The 20,000-nt window shown below is 43.4% G+C and overlaps 3 protein-coding genes and 1 long non-coding RNA gene across 11 annotated transcripts in view; 2 read left to right on the forward strand and 2 right to left on the reverse strand.

The window, feature by feature from the left end:
• arg1 (arginase 1) overlaps nt 1-4,709 on the forward strand; it is a 6,892-nt gene extending 2,183 nt beyond the window's left edge. Inside the window, exons 3-8 of the mRNA XM_030400941.1 lie at nt 34-208; nt 1,817-1,976; nt 2,053-2,147; nt 2,470-2,574; nt 4,057-4,193; nt 4,391-4,709. Coding sequence (XP_030256801.1) covers nt 34-208; nt 1,817-1,976; nt 2,053-2,147; nt 2,470-2,574; nt 4,057-4,193; nt 4,391-4,554 — 836 coding nt within the window. The 3' untranslated portion in view covers nt 4,555-4,709. The remainder of the gene's footprint in view (nt 1-33; nt 209-1,816; nt 1,977-2,052; nt 2,148-2,469; nt 2,575-4,056; nt 4,194-4,390) is intronic.
• Nucleotides 4,710-6,980: 2,271 nt separating this feature from the next.
• On the reverse strand, nt 6,981-17,626 carry LOC115571488 (prolyl 4-hydroxylase subunit alpha-1-like). 5 transcript variants are annotated; one of them, XM_030400928.1, is made up of 16 exons: nt 17,479-17,624; nt 16,396-16,479; nt 15,805-15,901; nt 15,176-15,327; nt 14,908-15,045; nt 14,378-14,623; nt 14,002-14,186; nt 13,751-13,927; nt 12,930-13,000; nt 10,467-10,532; nt 9,214-9,313; nt 9,066-9,119; nt 8,743-8,808; nt 8,592-8,660; nt 7,254-7,350; nt 6,981-7,154 (listed from the first exon to the last, which is right to left on the reverse strand). In XM_030400928.1, exons 2-16 carry the CDS (start codon nt 16,472-16,474, stop codon nt 7,084-7,086), a joined length of 1,668 nt encoding a protein of 555 aa, XP_030256788.1. In that variant the 5' UTR covers nt 16,475-16,479; nt 17,479-17,624; the 3' UTR covers nt 6,981-7,083. The 5 variants fall into 5 exon arrangements, with proteins under 5 accessions (XP_030256788.1, XP_030256786.1, XP_030256787.1 ...); XM_030400926.1 differs by lacking the exon at nt 10,467-10,532 and having other exon boundaries at nt 17,330-17,626; XM_030400927.1 differs by lacking the exon at nt 10,467-10,532 and having other exon boundaries at nt 17,324-17,626.
• Nucleotides 15,896-17,184, forward strand: LOC115571514 (uncharacterized). Its single transcript, XR_003981943.1, has 2 exons — nt 15,896-16,126; nt 16,347-17,184. It is a non-coding gene; the product is annotated as an uncharacterized LOC115571514 (long non-coding RNA).
• A 205-nt stretch (nt 17,627-17,831) lies between the features above and the next one.
• The window catches only part of rab40b (RAB40B, member RAS oncogene family), a 12,625-nt gene continuing 10,456 nt past the window's right edge, over nt 17,832-20,000 (reverse strand). Inside the window, exons 6-7 of one of the 4 annotated variants that reach the window (XM_030400946.1) lie at nt 19,964-20,000; nt 17,832-19,840 (exon numbers count right to left, since the gene is read on the reverse strand). The exon at nt 19,964-20,000 is cut by the window's right edge and continues 276 nt beyond it. In XM_030400946.1, coding sequence (XP_030256806.1) covers nt 19,981-20,000 — 20 coding nt within the window. In that variant the 3' untranslated portion in view covers nt 17,832-19,840; nt 19,964-19,980. The other 3 variants (XM_030400945.1, XM_030400944.1, XM_030400943.1) reach the window with 3 other exon arrangements.

The raw sequence follows: 20,000 nt of genomic DNA on the forward strand, positions 1-20,000 counted from the left end.
AATGTTAGAACGGCTTGCCGTATGTGTCTTCAGGCTGTGCAGTGAAGGATTATGGGAACCTGACGTTTGAGGAAGTGGCGGACGACGAGCCGGTTGGTCGGGTGAAGCGTGCACGAGCGGTGGGCGGAGCCAACCAGAGGCTGTCGGAGGCGGTGCGGGCCGTGAAGAAGGACGGACACACGTCAGTGATGCTGGGAGGAGATCACAGGTGAGGCTGCAACAACAAGCACCTGTGGACTCTGATGCCTCCCTGTCAATCATCCACCAGCAGGACACACAGAGCTGATCAAACAGTGGGATTGATCGATCAGTGTGATGTCATCAGGTCGGTTTAATGAAGGACAGAAACAGTGCTGGTGGAGAAACGCTGCAGGTTCTGTTTTACCTGAAGGCGACTCAAAGTCTGTACAGGAGCAAACACACAACACATAAAGACATTAAAAATAACACATCAAACATTTAAAAACAAGTTAGAAGACGACAAGAAACAAAACATTAAAACATGTTGAGAGAAAGAGACGTAGGCTGAAAGAGAAAAAGTTTAAAAGACACAAGACCAGAAAATAAAAGTCACAGCTAACAGCAGACAGGAAGTCTTCAGTCCTGATCCAAACGCTGCTCCTCCATGGTTAGTTCTGACTCCACGGACTGAAAGCAGACCAGAACCTGATGACCTCAGAGGTTCTGGATGGTTCTGAACGTTGCAGCAGATCAGAAATGTATTTTGGCCTGAAACCGTTCAGTGCTTCATAAACCAGCTATTGTTTCTCCTGTAGAGAAACCGTAACAGAAGTCGAGTCTGCTGGAGATAAATGTGTGGACAAGTTTCTCCAGATTGAGACATAATCCTTTAATACTGGGTATATTCTCCATGTGACAGCAGGCTGACTCTGTAACTGCTGAAGTTCTGGTCCGAGTCCAGGATCACACCGAGGGTTCTGGCTCGGTTTAGTTTCCGACATTACAGACAGCTGAGCAGAGACTGTTGGTCCTTCTTCCTCGGCTCAAACAACAATTATTTCACTTTTATCTTTGTTGAACTGAAGAAAACTCAGTTCAGCACATCTACTGAGTGTTTGTGTGGGATTATATCTGCAGGTGATGTGTTATATAAATCTGTGTGTCGTCTGCGTAACTATGGTAACACATCCTGTTGTTTTCTGTTATCTGAGCCAGATTTCACTCAGTTTCACCTGAACATTTTTTGAACAAGTTTTTTCTTGTAAAAAAAAATTTTACTCGATCTTTCATGTTAAATTGTTTTTCTCCTGATTTTTTTTATTTTTATACAAAAAACATTTTCTCAAGATTTTTTTTTTTTTCTGAAAAAAATGTTTTTTGTTTCCCTTGAAAACACTTTTTTTTTTTTTTTTTTCTTAGTTTCACGTCTGGTGAAAATATATTTTTTTTCTCCTGAATTTTCTTTTTGTTTGACCCGGTTAAAAAAATAAAAATAAAAGTTTTTGTGCAGTTTCACATCCGAGAAACAAACATGTTAAAAAAATTAAAAGGTTCTGTAGTGGGAAAAAAATCTGTTGGTTTCAAACTCATGACAAATAAATAATTCTCCTCCACAAACTGCAGGTCCTGCATCCAAACCCAGAGAAGCTTCATTCATTCTTTTACTTTAAACACAGATTCAGTTTTAGAATCAGAATCAATTTTTTCACTCGAAACTCACATTTCTTTTCTTCAGGAATATTTTTATTTTTCCACACTGTTGGATTTTCTTTCTTGCAGCGAATGTATTAATAAGCTCAGTGACGTACAGAGTAAACATGAGGTGTGACGTCAGCTCTCTGTTTGTCTCCATCAGTTTGGCCATCGGCTCCATCCACGGTCACTCGGCGGCGGTCGGCGAGCTGAGCGTCGTTTGGGTCGACGCCCACGCAGACATCAACACGGCGCTGACCTCAACCACCGGAAACATCCACGGACAGCCCATGTCTTACCTGCTCCACGAGCTGCACGCAAAGGTCCATTGAAGCCCGTCGGCACCATCGGTTTGTGTTCAGACGGGCCAAATATTCAGATTGTTCTTGATGTCGACAGGTTCCCGTCCTGCCCAACTTCTCGTGGGTCAAACCGTGTGTGTCAGCCAAAGATCTGGTCTACATCGGTCTGAGGGACGTGGACCCTGGAGAGCAGTAGGTTTCTGGGTCACATGCCGACCCCTCAGGTTCTGCTGGCCTTGTCTTTATTATTCAGTTCTGGTAGAACTAGTGAAATACAGCAGAATTTCAAAATTATCATATTTCAACAGTTTGTAGAGTTTAACTCAAACTGTGATTTAGAAACACAACGAACGTGACTCCAAACAGGAGCTGAGGGTGGTTCTGTGTTCTGGTCGGGATGACAGTGGAGCTGGTGCTGAGCACTGAGTCACAGCTAACAGACACTTATCAGATCATATCTGGCGTGTTATAATAAAATGTAATAAAATAATAACTTGGACTTTTCTCTGGGCAGCTACATCCTGGAGCTCCTGGGCGTGAAGGTGTTCTCCATGTCAGAGGTGGATAAACTGGGTGTAGCCAGAGTGATGGAGGAGACCTGCGACTACCTGTCCACCAGGTGAGCCCCGCCTCCCAGTGGCGCCCCCAGAACATTTTCATAGGGGGGGCCAGATGGGGCCAGTGAAAATCTTAGGGTGGCACACCAAAATGGTTCTTCTTGCGGCAACTCAGATTCAGCTCCAGTCTGTGGCTGTGTATTACATTCCCCTGGACTCTTCTTCATTATAAAGACAATATGCATCCAACACATTTAGTATGAGAATCACACAAAACATTTCAGAGAAACACAAAAATGTTGTCGTTTCTTCTGCTGCTTCTTGCACTGATTTCCCGTCAGACTGCACACCTTTCAGCACATTAGCACCCCCACAGGTGGAGATTTAAATTACAGTTCCCTACTGAGTTAGCGCCTCCGTCAGTCAGGGAAATTTGTGGGAGCACTGGGGGGGCCAGCAATTTTCCAGGGGTGGCCATGGCCCCTCTGGCCCGCTCCCCCGGGGGCACCACTGCCGCCTCCTGTTGACGGTTTGACTTTTCCATCTTTGAAAACGTGAAAAAAACAAACTGAAGAACATGTTTTCATGTGAAATGTATTTGTGCTTTAGACAAAGTGTTTGGAAAAAAAAATTGTCTGACTAAAACTTTTTCACTTCATTTCACCCGACGTGTTTTCTGTCCTGAAATTTTACCACGTTTTCAAAAGTAAACAAAATGTGGATATTTTAATTTTTTGTCAGGAGAAATTTCATTGACTCATTTCAACAAGCACAATTTTTCTCACCTTTAAAAACGTGTGGTCAACATGTTGAGTGAAATGAAGTGAAAAATAAATCTCCTGAAAATATTTTATTTCCTTCCTGATGAGAATTTTTTTAGAATTTTTAATTATTTTTGTTTTCTTGTGATCAAAGTTAATATTACATAAACAAATCTCCTGGAAAAAAAGAGTGGTAAGAAAAAAAATCCACTGAGTTTCAAACACACCTGTGAAACACATGAAGCATTTTTCAGGACAGAAAAGTGAAGAAAAACCAAGTAAAATAATTCTTACCAGCTACCAATTTTTCTTGTGAAAATGTTTTTCTTTCTCTCCTGGTGATCCACTTTCTAATTCTGATCTAAATTATTTTTCTCATTTGTTTATGTTCTTAAACCTTTTTTTCATCTGTGAAAAAAGTGAAAAAGAAAGTTATTTTTTTTTACTGATTGAAACTGAGCTTGGTTTCAACTTTGCAAAAACTTCACACTTTTTGCTAATTATTTATTTATTTAACTCACGTGTTCTCACAGGAATACTTAAGACCAGGATTAGAAAAAGTCCTCACTCGTCCCTCAGGGCTTCTGCGAGTAACTGTTGCAAAACCAAATGTATGATAAGAGAATATTGTGAAAATATAATTGTTTAAATAAACATCTGAGGACTTTTTGTCGGCGTTGTCTCAACAGACAAACTGAAAAACTATTCAGAAAAATGTAAATGTGGGAACTCTGCTCCGATCAGAAGCTCCAGATCATAATAACACGTGTTGTTTCTGAGCAGAGTGAAGAAACCGATCCACCTGAGCTTCGACATCGATGCCATCGACCCCTCTGTTACCCCGGCGACAGGGACACCTGTGGTGGGAGGACTCACCTACAGAGAGGGCGTGTACATCACTGAACACCTGTGTCAGACAGGTACGACTCCAACAACACTGAAGACTGTGATCTGTTTTCACAAACCTCTCAAACCAATGGCATCGAACATGTCAATGATAGCCATGCTAGCTGTTTCCCCCCGCCTCAAGTCTTTATGCTAAGCTATGCTAACAGCTGCTGGCTGCAGCTTCTTATTTGATGTACACACTCAAGAATCATTCTCTCTCGTCCCGCAGGACTCCTGTCAGGGGTGGACCTGGTGGAGGTGAATCCTCTGAGGGGTCAGACCGAACAGGACGTCCAGTCCACAGTCAGCACGGCGGTCGACCTGCTGCTCGGCTGCTTCGGACGCCGCCGGGAGGGAAACCACCCGACGGACTACCGCCTGCCCGAGCCTTAATGAGGACCCTGATCACCTCTGATCACCTCTGATCACATACAGCAATCAGACAATCAGACTTTAACCCAGGCATCACAAGGATGACTTTAGATTTTAAACTTTGAATACAGTGATTTTGTCATTAAAAAGAAATTCCAAGTTTATATCAACTTTAATGTCTGTCTGGGTTATATTTTATGAAATGACAAGAAAACACTGCTGCATTAGAATGGAAACACACACCACAATACTGCTGCTGCTAACTGCTGCTGCTGCTAACTGCTGCTAACTGCTAACTGATGCTAACTGCAGCATTAGAATGGAAACACACACCACAATAATAACTGCTCCAGCTTGTCGTACACACCTCGGCTTCAGAGCCAAACCAGATCATCACAACATCACTGCATCAACTGTTGGAGAAGCTAACAGCTGTTAGCTGATGTATTAAAGTAGATTCCACATTGTTGTAAATATACTTTTGTGACACATGAGTCTGTGTTGCATCAGTACTTTATATTGTATTTATTGTGAACATGTTACAGACTCTGATATCTTCAGTTACATTCGTTGAACAGAACAATCACTTCCGTCACACACAAACTGGAGTGTAGCATCCACACGTCTCTCTGCGGTACATAAAGCTGCGCTGTGTGAGGCGGACGTGTTGTGCAGCAGTGAAACAGACCTGAGGTCAGTGACTCAGTGGACGTCAGGTTAAAACAACACTCACATGTCCGCACGTGTGTTGAGTGAGTTAATGGTCACCGTCCACACTGTAAGAAATGAGTCCACAGTCCTCCTTCAGTGCAACACAGAGGCTTCACACAGTGAGTTCACTCTTCAACTGCACTGCTGTGAAACATTCTGCTCCATTATTTCACATTACTCAGTGACTTACTGATGAATCATGACCACCACCGGGAGGTAACGTTTACACCAGCGTCTGTAAATAATAAATGAATCTTCATGGAAAAAAAAACAGCCATATTTAGGAAGCTGGTAACTTTGAGAGAAAACAATCTGATGCGGGTCAAAACTTCTTGTATGGAAACTTACAGCTCAGAAACATCTGCAGCGGGCTGATGTAGGACGAGACTGACAACATTCAGACTTACTCATCTCTTCCCCAAAACTACAGACTGCTCCTTTAAATAGAATCGAGTCGTGATCTTAAAATCAAACAAGTGTTCTTGTTCAGCTTGTTCCGAGTTTAAAAACACAAACAGGATTGAAACGTTTCTTTGCTCTCAGCGACAGAAACAACAAGGAAACTTCTCGTAGCTGCTTCACATGTTAAAGTAACTAAAGCTGTCAGGTAAATGTAACAGAGTAGAAGGTAAAGTAATCCTCGTGTGCATCGACACATCGAGTGTCGGAGTGACTCCACCCTGTGAATCTGACTGTAATCTGATTACACTGTGACCAGGAGCTACAGCAGGTGTGACAGGTGGAGAGCAGCAGTGACATCATCAGCTGATCACAGGTCCACTAATGTTTATTTAAAAAGTCAAACCTTTAAAACAGCCTCAACTTCTTAAAGTCCTGTTCAAATTAATTCACACATTAATATTTAATACTGAACATCTAGTCTTGATCAGTTTGAGGTGTAATTATTGATATTTTATTGATATTTAGTGTTCAGTATTCAGGCAGGTGAACAGAATCTGGGTCATTTATATTTTATTAAGTTCATTATTTCATTATTATTAAAATGTGCAACCTCAGCAGTTTAACCTGAATGTGTGATTAATCAAAAGGTCAATTCATCTTCGAGGGTTTTCTAATAAATAAATAAAATGATGTAACAGGCGCTCCGTAACGTGAACCTGAAGTTTATTCTCTTCTCTGCTGAAGGTTTGTTAAGTAACGCAACATATTTAGGTAATTTTACGTAATTATCTGCATAATTAAAGAGCTTTTTAAAAGTTAAAAAACATCCTTTTGTCTGCTACAACATGATGTGCTAATACAAATACATTATACTGCTCGTTAAATAGAATAAAGTAAATAAAGTGTTAAAAATACCTCGTTGACGTCGTTAACGAGCGTGCTGAAGGAACTGAAGCGAACAAAACACGTCAACAGATTCAGAAATGATCCGGTTTGTTTTTAGAGCTTAATTCTGACCGAAGAATGTGTCTGTTTGTTTTTGAATTTAAAGGTTCAGTCTGTAGTTTCTAGGAGTTAATATTGTTAATATAGTCTTCTACAGAACCACATACAGCCCGTTTAATATCTGAAGCTTTTTAAAAAAGGAGTTATCAGTGGACACACACACACACACAAAGACATAAAAATAAATGTGTCAGATCACATGTGCAGCCTCAGGAGGAGGAGGAGGAGGAGCAGGAGGAGGAGGAGCAGGAGGAGGAGGAGGAGGAGGAGGAGGAGGAGGAGCAGGAGGAGGAGCAGGAGGAGGAGGAGGAGGAGGAGGAGGAGGAGGAGGAGCAGGAGGAGGAGGAGCAGGAGGAGGAGGAGCAGGAGGAGGAGGAGCAGGAGCAGGAGGAGGAGCAGGAGGAGGAGCAGGAGGAGGAGTGGTGGTGGTCGTCAGTCCGTCTCCTGGAGGCCACAGCGCCTCCTGAACTCCTGCCCTCGTTCATGGATCCATTTATTGGAAACTGCAGACGGACAGAAGAAGAACAGATTTATTAAACTTCCTTCATCACCAGCTGAGATTTCTGGATCGTCTCTGAACCATCAGCAGTAAAAGAACTCACCCCACTTGTTGCCGACTAGAACGGGACAGGCAGCGTGTCGGGTCCGATAGTCTCCCTCTCCGCTGGGGTACAGGTTGTACCAGAACACGGCCGTGCCCTGGTGACACACAGGACCAAACATCAGAGCAGTAATCTATTACTTTACTGACACATAATTCACTGCTGTTAAGGGCCAAGAACGACAACTTGAACGACAACGTGTTAACAACAACAACAACAACTTCTCCTGCAGACAGCAGCTGAAATGAAATGACCCTCAGTGTCTGGATCAGACATCTGGACCTGATGTCACTCCACACAGGCAGAACTTTCTTTAAAACAAGGACATGATGATAAAGTCCAGGCCACAGCAGTCTGGGCTGTCAGAGGAGACATTGTCTGCACCGTCCCTCGTCTATCTGGAGCCACAAAACATACCTGTGTCTCATAATGAAGGTAACAGCCTAACGTGTGAATTAGCCATCAGGATTATCAGCAGGCCTCAGTGAGCACAATGTGGCGACTGTGCGGCTGATGCTCGTCAGTGACGCCATGTTTAGGTGCATTTATGAAATAAAAGAACTAGACTACAACAAATGGAAGCAGAGAAGCGATACAGAACTGTTACTGCGGGCCTACTTCTCCCTGTGTCTGTGAAAATGTACACAATAAAAAAAGTTCAACTCCTTCGATAGTAAATAAAAGCAATCAGCGCTCGGGACTGAACATAAAACACAATGATGTGTGTCGGCCTCCTACAGTGACGTGATAAACAAACCAGAGGCTGATGAGTCTCAGTCGGCTGCCGTGACGACATGAACCTGCCTCAGGACGGCTCAGTTACAGAAGACGAGCATACTGTTGATTGCTCTCATGTTGATCTTGTTTTATAATTTTTCACATGTTGACGGTTACAACATTAAAGTGGCTGCTCGCTGTGACGAGCTGCTGCACGCTGAACACACACGGGCAGAAACTCAGAGCCGTGTGGTCTCACAACACGCTTTCAAGACGAGAAATTCAAACTGAGAATTTTAATATTTACAATATCAATGAGGTGATAATACAAACATTTTCATAACTGAATAAACGAGCTGTTCTCAGAGGAAGTAAGGTCTCTGTTTGAAGCTAGAGGGGTGGCAGGGTCCGCCACATGTAAACACAGTAGAGCAGTATAAACTATGTTGTTCCTTAAGATCGTTCTCTGCTCATTAACACTTGTTCATGGTTAAAGATGAGAGGGAGAGGAGGTGGAAGCAGAACCTCTCAGCACTGAAGACAGTTTGTCAGGCAGGTTAATGTTTTGTGTGTCAGCAGGTTAATCAGTAACAGTCTGCAGCTGTTTGAAGTGAACGGTACCTTTCTGGGCCAGACAGAAGCTCCGATGTCCGTAAAGACGGTGGCGCCTCCTGCCTGTACGTCGCTCATCTGCAGCAGGAAGGAGGAGACAGTTTATCATCCAGCTTCAGAGTTTCAAAATAAGAGCGGAAACACAGAGAGGACTACTGACGTAAAGCAGCCAGGTGGCGATTCTGTTTCCTGTCCCCAACTCTTCAAAGGCATCGGGTTCATCTTTCTGAAAGCACACAACACACAGAACACGTTATCTTTGTGAAGTAGCTGCTAAAATAAAAGTATATGTCGCAACTGACATGAACAGAAAAACGATGCTGTTGTTTCTAAATGTAATTAAATCTTCATTGTTTAGCAGCTCATTGATGATGTCATGATCACATGTGGCTGTGCTGTTCGAGTGTCCGCATACTTTTCGGCCATGAAGGGAGGAAATCAGCTTCCTCCAACTAACAGTGAAGATTGAAAGTGTTTGTTTACCCGTCCGAAGTCAAAGTGAGGCTCGTACTGTCCTCCCACGCCGTAGTTAGCCACCTGCACAGACAGAAGAACACTAAAACTGTGGAAATATTCTGGATTAAAGAGTTTGAACCTTGAATTGTGTCTCGTGAGCTCGATGATCACTTACCTGCAGGTCCTCCGCAGTGGTGACGTCGAGACCAGTGAGGTCCTCGATCCTCTGGTTGATCTCGTCCACCACCGGATGTTCAAACGCTCCGAGCCAAGCACTGAGAGGAGAGAGGAGGAACTGTGTCACTGTCCGTCCCCGCAACCAAGGCTCAGTTACACTCAGCGTCAGATACTGAGGCTCCATAATCTCAGTTCATTCAGTCTGTATTCATGCACTAAGAATCAAGATAAGACTTCATAATGCAGCAAACAGTTCAAGACGAGACGACCACATTATGACAACCTCCTCCACCGTCACTGTGTTCCTGTCAGAAACTCTCCACTCTGATCTGCCCTCCACTGGATGCAGTTATTAAAGGTGTAATCTGTAGAATATCAATATCAATATTTTACGTTTATAATGAAAATAGGAGTCAAAATATTTCCTTTCTTAACATTTATGAGTTCATGTTGTTGACAGCAGTGAACTGAAGCTTACAGGCTGTCAGACTGTCACCTCTGAGAGACAGAGTGCTGTGAGGAGGCTAGCTGTTAGCATGCTAACTTGGCCTTATCTTACAAACTGCTCATTCAACATGTAAAGGATGCAGCGAGCAGTTACATGGTTCGAGACGGACAAATCAATTGTTGTATGTAAAGGAAGCATCAATGAAGAGTCGAGTTATTGATGGCTGAAGATTCACTGAGAGTGAAGAAGGAAACAGAAAGAAGAGATCGGATCAGAAACACCTCAGCTTCAACAACAAGCAGCTCCAGGATCATTTTTAACTTTGAGCAGAACCGTTTCCGGGTCGAGCCTCCACGGCTGAGTGAGGGGACAGAAGGACTCACTGAGGTTTGGATCCTGGTTCACACTTTCTTAAACCTTCTCCTGATATATTTCCAGAATCATAAAACTACAACATGACAAAATAAAACTGATGGATGTTTTTTCACCGTTTGTTGGTTTGAACAGAACAGAACTGATTCTGATTCTAACTGATGCTTACAACCACATTATAATGTGTTAAAAACATTTATACAAATATGTTTAAACTGCTTATAAAGCTGCTGAACTTAAGAATTACAGACTGATTCAGACGCCTGCAGAGATTAAACATATTTACACTCTCACATTAAAAAAAGACTCTCAACTTGCAGAAAGTGTTTTGCACATATTAGAATATTTTTGCCTCTTTTTTTAGGATAAATTCTTTAATCTTTCTGATGATCTGGCGAGCCCTCGGTGCCACGCTGCCGTCCAGCTCTTACCTCTTGGAGACTCTGTAATGGGCCGTGGTCAGTTTGCCTGTCTGAGGGTCATGCACCGTCGCACGTCTGAGCTACCTCACCAATCACATTACAGTTACAGAGAGAGAGACAGGAAGAGAGAGAGAGAGACAGGAAGAGAGAGAGAGAGACAGGAAGAGAGAGAGAGAGAGAGAGAGAGGTCACTAGCTGACACAGATGCTGCAGTCGTGGAGACAACAGGAGCTTCAGGACAGAAAGTTCAGACTGTTTCAGCTCATTTTAAGCAGCTTCAGAGTCTGTTCTTATAAAACTAGTAACAGTGCTACACTGTACAAATCTGTTACAGGTTAGATTAGCACATGAATCTGAGGGTCGTCACTTGACTACAGAATTCTGATGTTCAAATCCATTTCCAGTTTCTTTCAGGACTTCATAAAAACCTTGAGGCTGAAACGTCTCTAACAGCCACAGTCACTGAGGTAAATGTGGTTTGTCGGATCTGTCCGTCACGTCTCCTGCTGCCTCTCCGACAAACTGAGATGACGAGAGTCAAACAGAAGCTTTGACCCCGTTTCCTCCTCAGACGGAAAAACAGGAGCAGCTTTTTTACCTCGGCAAGAGCAGGAAATCTGAAAACCACATTAAACTCCACAGTACATGTTTGTTAGTGGTGGGAATCTGTTGGCACCTCACGAATCCATTCGATTCTGATTCAGAGGTCAACGATTCTAAACCGATTAAAGATGCAGGATTTAAAATAATGATAATAATGATAATAATCAAATCTGAGTTTGCTAATCACTTCCTACTTTTGTGGTGATCATTAAAGAAAATCAACAGATTAATTATCTGAATTTTGAATTAATATGTAATTATTTCAATATTTTATTAAAGAAAAGACTTTTCTTTGTCACAAATAGATTTGAATCCTCCTGTTCCAGGCAACGAGCACATCTCTGAGAGGGAAACAGGATACTGTAGCCTATATGAAAATAAATAACTTTCAATGCAATAATCAATGCAGCTTGCATTTCAACACTTATTACACCTATGCATCAGCTCTTATACTAACACATGGCTACTTTTGGTCATTGATAATAAAAAAGTATACAGATAATTATTCAGATTTTTCTTCTCTATGTGTCATTAAAGAAAAAGCTGCTGTCAGTCAAAGATAAGAAGAAGACTTCTCTCACAAGATCCTCCTGTTATGGGTGACAGGCAGCAGGTCACAATGCTATGCTACTTTATGCATTTCAACACATTGTGCAACAACTTTTTGCTCAACGAAGTCATTCTCAGGCTTTTCAATTCCGACACTGAAGAAGACGACTTCCGTGGTTTTAGTGTGCAGGAGGAAGATGAAGACGGAGATCCATGACTTTCCTGGTGGGCTAACGGCCTACAGCTGGTAGGCTGGTTATCTTTTTAACCAGCCGTGTTACTGGCAAACATTTATTTAATTAAACATTTTTTAAAAATCTTTCTGTGTAAATATCTCATGTTATGTAAAAATTATTTTTTCTTTTTAAAATTAGTCGGTGCGCTCAATAATCCAAACATTACGGTATTTCTCCCAGCCCATGTTTGTAGTTTCTACATTCAGATGTTTCTACAGATTCAGTAACAGAATGATTATCTCTGGTGTTTGAATGTAAAGATCCAATGATATGAATCAGAAATAGTTTTTTACCCGTCGATGTGGCGTCCTGCACTCATATATAAATGTACTCTGAGTTTTCTAATGGTCTGATATTAAAGTTACTGATTGGTTGGCTGAAGCGAAGCTGTTCTGAGTTGCGTCAGTGCCTCTGTTGCCACTGGAAGCTGATCTGTGCATGAGAAACCAAAAACTAAGTGTCCAACAGCGCTGACGTTGTTCACAGTGCATCATTAGGTTTCGAAGACATTTGGTGTAAAAAAACACCAAGAGACATAATCTGGTTTGATGAAACGCACGAGCAAGAAAACTCAAGACAAAGATATCAGACAGTTTCTCCCACTACGACTCAACGAGGTCTACGGGAACTGTGACGTAATGATTTCACATCTCTCCAACCGTGAGTCAGTCTTATAAACTAGATTTCATAACGGAAACGGCAAATAATAAGAACTGTATTAGATCGTCCCATTATCAAAAACGTTGAAAACATATTTTCTGACCGTTGATTATTTGATTTCTTTCAGCTGTACTCGTATGAACTGTTGACAAGTTTAATTTAAAACTAAACATCACACTTTTTGTGTGTAAAAATCTTAATCTGTACAGTAACTGTCAGATACATGTAGTGGAGTAAAAGTACAAAATTGAATATGAGTTGAAAGTGCACAAATGAAGTAAAGTCCTTCAGTAAACGACTGTATGTTCCTGCTCTTACCAGGACAGCAGCTGACACAGAGGGGAGGACATGTTGGGGGACACGGGGGGGGGGGGGGGGGGGGGGGGCAGGAGGGTGAGGGTCTCCCTGCAGACGTCCCTCTTACCTCTTACTGATGCGGTAGTGGGCCGTCTCCAGCACGCCGGTTAGCGGGTTGGAGATGGTGGCTCGCCGCAGCTGTGGAGCCAATCGGCCGACAGTTACAGGGAGACACACACCAACCCCCCGACATCGTGTGTGTGTGTGTGAACGCTTCATCTGTTCAACAAGCTGATGATCACATGACTTTGTTCTTGAAGCCCCTCCCCACAGATTAATGTGCTGATAATCAACTCTCAGAAGTTCCAACCAGAGAAACACAGTAACATGCAGTGTTGACAATCTGCTCTGTGACCTCACGTTGTTCTGCTGCAGAGCTGCTGACAGTGAACGCCGCCAACACAACAACGGACAGGGACACATTCACTGTAAGCATGCTAAAGTGCTAAAAGCTACATGTCAACAACAGGTATGTTAGCATGCTTAACTGTAGGCAGGTTAAAGGTTCCCTGTGGCGTTTCTATTATAAATTAATCAGTAAATCCCACTGTGTGTTTACTTGAGGTGTGGCAGATTTTATAAGCTGTTAAGCTAGCTAATTAGGCTAATGTTAGCCTCATGAGCTGGTTGTAGATGCTGCGTCCAGCCGACAGGTCATGGTGTCATGCTAACAGACTGATCAGTGTTTAACGTGCATGGTTTACATCCTTGTTATCCTGCTAGCATCTCCGTCTTCTTTCTGGGCGTTCTTAGCATATTGCTAAATATGTTAGCATGTCAACACAAACAGCAGCTACTGATCAGTAGAATTATGCAGAACTCCTCAGGGAACCTTCAACAGAAGCAAAGCGGTTGGATCACAGAGATGGAGCCGGTGTGCTGACTCACCCTGGGTTTGGCCAGCTCTTTGACCTTCTCCATCTCCTTGTCCGTCACGATGTTCAGGTATCGTACGATGCGGGGTTGGTCCCACTCGTCTTCCTGCTTCACGGGACCGATCACATATTTCGGGTGGCGATTGTTGTTGTAGTAACGGCAGAAGAGGCGGCTCTGCCTGCGAGGAGTCTGACAGAACAGACAGGCAGGATGATTTTGATGAAATTCAGCAGATGTGTGTGAAAGTGTTTCTCTCTCCTCACCATCCTGAGGCCCTCGCCGCGACACAGCTGTTCGTACTTCTTCCTCTCAGGCAGGTAATCGTCAGGTCGACCCTTCCTCTGCGCCTCCTCAGTCTGTGCCTCCTCGCTCGCCCCCATCTTTTCCTGCTTCGCCAGCTGATACTCAAAGTACTTCAGGTTCCCATTGGCTCGCTGGTGTGTCGGATCTTAACAGGAAGAATTATAACTCGGGTCAAATCGAAGGTTCGAACAGAAGTTCTGTCATCTACTAGTGCAATCACATGACTATGGTGACATGAGTTAAGGAAAACTTCAGGAGGCTTTTGTGCCGACTTAACTTTTAACTCATGACTCATACTGACTATTCTCTCTCTGCTGAGAGCTTAGTGTTACTGACCGAGCTCCAGCAGCCTCTTTGTGAAGTCCAGCGATCTCTCCAGGTCCCCCTGCTGGTAGACGGAGTAGCTCAGGTAGTCCAGGATGGTGACGGCGTCCACGGCGGAAATCTCTCCCTCATCCAGCTGCTTCAGGGCCTGAACCATCCACAGCTCCGTGTGGTAGTAGTCTGCCTCCGAGTACGCCACCTTCCCGAGGTCGTAGCAGTCGTCCACAGTCAGAACGCTCTGGTGAGACGAGGACGAGCCTGGGCAGAAAACAATAAACAACAAGCTATGAATCAGGTTGAACTGTTCCTTTAAGAAAACTGATTGTTAAACGAGACAATTCTGTGGTTTGGGGCTTCTTAAATAAAGTTAACTTGAAGACATTGTTGTGATGTCGAAACAGACTTTAAAACTGAAATCTTCTATTTTCTAAGACTCAATCGAACTAAAATCTCTTATTTGCTGAATATTAACCCTAAAAGAAGTCATTTAAAATGTTCTAACTGCTACGTCTCCGTGACGTCCAGCCTCGGGCCGTGCTGACCTGCCAGCTGTCCGGTGGAGATGGTGGCGGTGTCCAGCTGGTAGGTGTCCTGCAGCCTCATCAGAGCTTTGGCGGCGCCGACCTGATCGTCGTCATTGGGGAAGTACTGCCGCTGGATGGTGAGGTTAGAGATGAACCCTGAAACACCACAGAAGAAGAACACAACGCAGGATCAGTTTGAGTTGCTGTCTGAATCTGATCTGTGTGTGTGTGTGTGTGTGTGTGTGTGTGTGTGCGTGTGTGTGTGTGTGTGTGCGTGTGTGTGTACCATCGGACACATCGGTGAGCACCAGGCTCTCCAGCTCCCCCCACTCTGTGTTGAGCCTCTTCATCAGCTTGAAGGCGTTCACCGGGTGTCCCAGGAAACCCTCGGGGTCCTGACCGGCTGCTGCAGACAGGACGTCCAGTTTGTCCGCCCACCTGGACACACACACACACACACACACACACACACACACAGATAATGTTTCAGTAAAACAACCCTCCTGCTCAAACTGAATGTGTCTTTTGTTTAGTGCCAGTTTGTAATGTTAGAGTTAAACAAAACTACTTTCCCCCCCGAGGCGTCAAACTGAAACCAGAGGCTGCAGGTCGATACACAACAGATCAGATCTCAAGCGTTCGGCTCTCTTTCCGTCAGTTCACACCAAATAACACAAACATCGTACAACAACATCCATCACTGAGACAAACAGACTCCATGTTTCTACTCAAAGACAGAAAGAAGTTCATGTAGAACATTTGCTGAATGAACAAGAAGGTCCAAATAATGCAGAATGAGTCAGAGACAGAGTTTCACAGAGTTTATAAAGTGTCTCCAACTCAACAACTCACTAAACTGACACATTTGTTAAGGGAGTCTGGTGCTGCTGTTAAGAATACCAGCTGATCTCTCACTTTTTAATCTGCTCCAGTTTCCTCTCCTCCGCTCTGATGTAGTCCTTCAGAGAGTTGACCAGGTCCTTCTCTGTGAACAGCAGGTCTGTCATGTGACCTGAGAACACAGACAGCAAACTTACATTAAAGGGCCAGTTCACCCAAATCACAAAAAACACTTATGATCACATTTGATGGCCCGAAATTGGCCCAAAAAATGACTGATTTTCAAAATGATTACTAATTAATTTTCGGTCAATCAACTTATCGATCATTTGTTTCAGGTGTTCTCCTCCGTGTGGTATCAATACATGATACCATGTACCAGACAAATCCAGAGCAGGTGTGAGGAGACATTTTTGTATTTTCAGTCCCTCTTCTTCTTTGAAATACACAGTTCAGTCCTCTTTGGTCTGATGAAGAAAAGACGCTGGTTTTGTTTTATTTCATCTAAAAAGAAACTATGGCGGCGTCTCTGAATCAGACTTAGAGACAGCTGAAGAACAAACGCAGCAGTGTTCTGATGTTCCTCCGCTTCTTCTTGTATTAATTCACATCCACAGAGGGAAGCAGGGGAGGAAGATGTCTGAATGAACAAGATGGAGAACTCACCGATGGAGGTGAAGAAGTCATTGTGAGCCGAGGAGCTGGTGAAGAGGAGGATGTGGATCAGTAACCAGCAGAGAGCCATCCCGCCTGCACCGGACACACAGAACGACAGTTCTGATTCAATATCTGAGTTTTGGCAGTTTTACAGCTCGTCTGATAGAAGGAAAGATCATATATGACTGTTTGAGTTAAGACGACATTTAACTTCTTTGATTTACTAAAAAGAAAAAAAAGATTCAGAAGGAAAATAATTAGATGGATGGTAGTAAAGCCTACATAATTGATCTGCTACTATTCTGATGATTAATGAGCTCGATGAAGGTATTCTGGCTGAGTTGCATTGTGGGTAATGTAGGCAGGAGGTTTTGAACAGGAAGTAGAACATGAGGTGTCTGGTTCTGATCATTTTGAACGGTCCATAATGAGTCCAATAGTAGACCAGTGACCTACGTTACCCATGATGCAACTCAGGCACTGAGTGACATCACTGGAGGCAGTTGATCAGGTTACATGCAGCTTCTGGAGCCACTACAGACTTTTTAACACTCAACACTCAATTTAATGTGTAAAACTGGTAATAACCCTTTAAATTATTTCTCCAAGAAATGTTTTTCAAAGTTGTTGACCTTAGTTAACCGTCTGTTCTTCTGTTTTACGCCTTTTGTTTATTTTAATGTTTATTTAACAAACTGAACAAGGTTATCTTCCTCAGAGACGGTTCTGGATGTGTTTACTTCTGTTATTTGTGGTTTCTTGACATAATTAAATCAGATTGTTACTTCCTGCACTGAACTGTGTGCAACCTCAACATGACACCGACCTACAAACATTTGATTAATCATTAAGACGAGACAGAGCAGCAGTGAGACCTGCTGCAGGCTACAGAAATACAAACACAAGGTTAAACACGACCAGTGACCAGGTGAGGTACCGATACCGTGAGCCCCGGTGCTGCTGTCTGTGGACCGCTGTAGTAAAGTGCTCCTACAGTCCGAGGAAGATTCCAGATCAACTCGAGACCTACAAGCTAGTTCAGCTTCACCTCCTTCTTCCGGCTGAAACAAGTCGTGACACAAGTGTTGTTACCGTATTTGTCCCTGGAAGCTTCTGGAGAAACAGGAAATCCCTCTTAGGTTTCAAACGCAGTCCTCAAAATCCCCAAATTCCCTCAAGAGTCGAGCTAGCAAGAAAAACACAACAACTTCTTCTTCTTCTCCTCCTCACTTTCTTCCAAGATGGCGGCGAGCGGCGCGGTACCGCCCCCTGCCGGACGGCCGGACGGACAGCTCCGACCGTCAGACGCGTTCTTCTGTTTGTTTGTGATCTTTAAGTCATCTTTGTTACAACAAGGGAGTTAAAATTCACATGTGACTTACATAAATATGTATATGTAATAATGAACGAACATATACAATACAAAAAGGAGAAATAAAGCTTTGCCAGGGGAAGCTTGTATTTATTAAAAGGAGAAAGAGGAGCATGTGTTGACAGTTTAACTGCCTTCTGTTGTTGGAGCCAGAAATCAAATTAACATAATGTACAACTTCATGGAGATAAGGTACAAAATTAGGTTTTTTACTGTTGAATTTAGCCAACAGAATTAGTACCTTTATAATGAAGTACATATTTTCTTCACTTTGACTTTTTTTTTAAGATGTTTTGTGGCATAGACACCTTTATTAGCAGTCGACAGAGAGGGGGAGGTGACATGCAGCAAAGGACCTCCAGCTGGAATCGAACCGGGGTCGGCTGCGTTAATGGCATGCACTCTAACCACTCGACCACCTGCACGCCCCTTTGACTTCTTTAAAAGCAAAATAACACATTCTCCCACAATAAAACAAAGTCTTTATGAATATGGTCAGTGACAAATCTGCTGAAGTTTTGCCAAAATGTTCTGGTGTGTAACCAAAAGAGGTGCAAAACAGTTTCTGGGTGGTCTTGCTCCGGGTGGCGGGAAGGCCCGCTGTGCAACGTCACGTCGCCGCCATATTGTATGTGGCAGCTCTGCCCGTGAAGGAGGGTTAGGGTTTATAAAGCTCTTGGTTAGAGGTGTACAGATGGACACTGAGAGAGGGACGGGGGGATTATAAGACACTTTATTTAACAAAGCTCCTCCAGAAGACATTAAAACTGAGTGAAGCTCTCCAGGTCCAGTCAGCGGCCTCCCAGAACCTCACGCTGACAGCTGACAGCCAAAACCAGCATAGACCAGCATATGTTGTGTTTTGGTTCTGGTTCTATGCTGGTTTTCCAGCTGAAGTTTGGACCATCAATTAAACAAATAAGAGGTGTGGCCTGGAAGCTGTTGAGAAGAAATGAACTCTCCCAGTAAAGACTTCACCTGACGTTCAGGTGGAGGTTTGGGGCGAACTGTTCCTTTAACGGGTCAGGAGCGGTTCTGGTGTCACTGAGCTGCTGCTGGACTCACACCACACAGACACTGACAGTGGGTAGAGTTTATTGTAAAGGTGCTTCTTATTAAACATTAATAAACAGTGCAAAACAGTCCTCAGGTGAGCCACGCTGAGACCGGGTCCAAACCCAACAGAACCTCCATCATCACAAACAGTCATATTTACAACACGTACAAATATTGTACACAAACTGCAGCTGTGTGTGTGTGTGTGTGTGTGTGTGTGTGTGTGTGTGTGTGTGTGTGGTCGTCCTGAGGATGCAGCAGAACACCTCAGTGATTGGATCTCGACTCACATTTCAGTCAGAACCAGGTCAGAACATGTTGAGAGAAAAGTAACGAAGGAAAAAAAGTTCAGTTTTTTTCATTATTTGTTAAAAAGCCCTTTTTATGTCCTCAGGGTGAAAAATCAGAATGTTTCAACAAAAGTCATAAAATCTCAAATTTACAAATCGTAATATTTCAAAGTGGTAATTTAAAAAAACAGAAATGAAATATTTTAAGTTTTTACAAGAAATAAAGTTATAACTTAACTTCCATGTTAAAGTATTTGGTGACAAATACAGTTAAACTTTTTCTCAACATATCTTGTAAATATTTTATTCTCATGATATGAATTAATTTGTCAACATAATATCTGGTCTTTATTATTTAGATGTCAGATTGTCTGTCTGAGTCTCTGATGAGCTGATGACTGCTGGGTCAGAAACATGGCGGCTGAGAGGAGCAATCCTCGTCGTGTGATGTCACTTCCTGTCTGATTGTCCACACAAAATAAGAAAACAGCTTAAAAAAGGAAATCAACCAGAAATGTCCAAACGTGACGAAACAGAACTGAAACCGGTCCCGGTCCAGTTCGTCTCAGCCGCGTCTGTGAGTGAAGACAGAAGGTTCAGAGAGGAGCTGCAGCGCCGCGTGTCACGTGACTCAAGTTCACGGCCGTTTGGACCAGGTGACGGTGCGTTCACGGCCGTTTGGACCAGGTGACGGTGCGTTCACGGCCGTTTGGACCAGGTGACGGTGCGTTCACGGCCGTTTGGACTAGGTGACGGCGCGTTCACGTCGTTTGGACCAGGTGACGGTGCGTTCACGGCCGTTTGGACTAGGTGACGGTGCGTTCATGGTCGTTTGGACCAGGTGACGGTGCGTTCACGGACACGTCCTCTCAGCTGTTAGGATATCTTACAGCTGT

Source organism: Sparus aurata, chromosome 20 (genome assembly GCF_900880675.1).
Source record: "Sparus aurata chromosome 20, fSpaAur1.1, whole genome shotgun sequence".
NCBI lineage: Eukaryota > Metazoa > Chordata > Actinopteri > Spariformes > Sparidae > Sparus > Sparus aurata.

Bases quoted from the DNA above. Each gene is read 5' to 3' on its own strand.
- LOC115571488 (XM_030400928.1), bottom strand. From the start codon at position 16,474: ATGGCTCTCTGCTGGTTACTGATCCACATCCTCCTCTTCACCAGCTCC. The intron at 14,624-14,907 runs GTCAGCACGGCC...TTTTCTGCCCAG, and splicing joins CTCCACCGGACAGCTGGCAG to GCTCGTCCTCGTCTCACCAG. The intron at 7,351-8,591 runs GTACCGTTCACT...GTGTGTCACCAG, and splicing joins CTTCTGTCTGGCCCAGAAAG to GGCACGGCCGTGTTCTGGTA.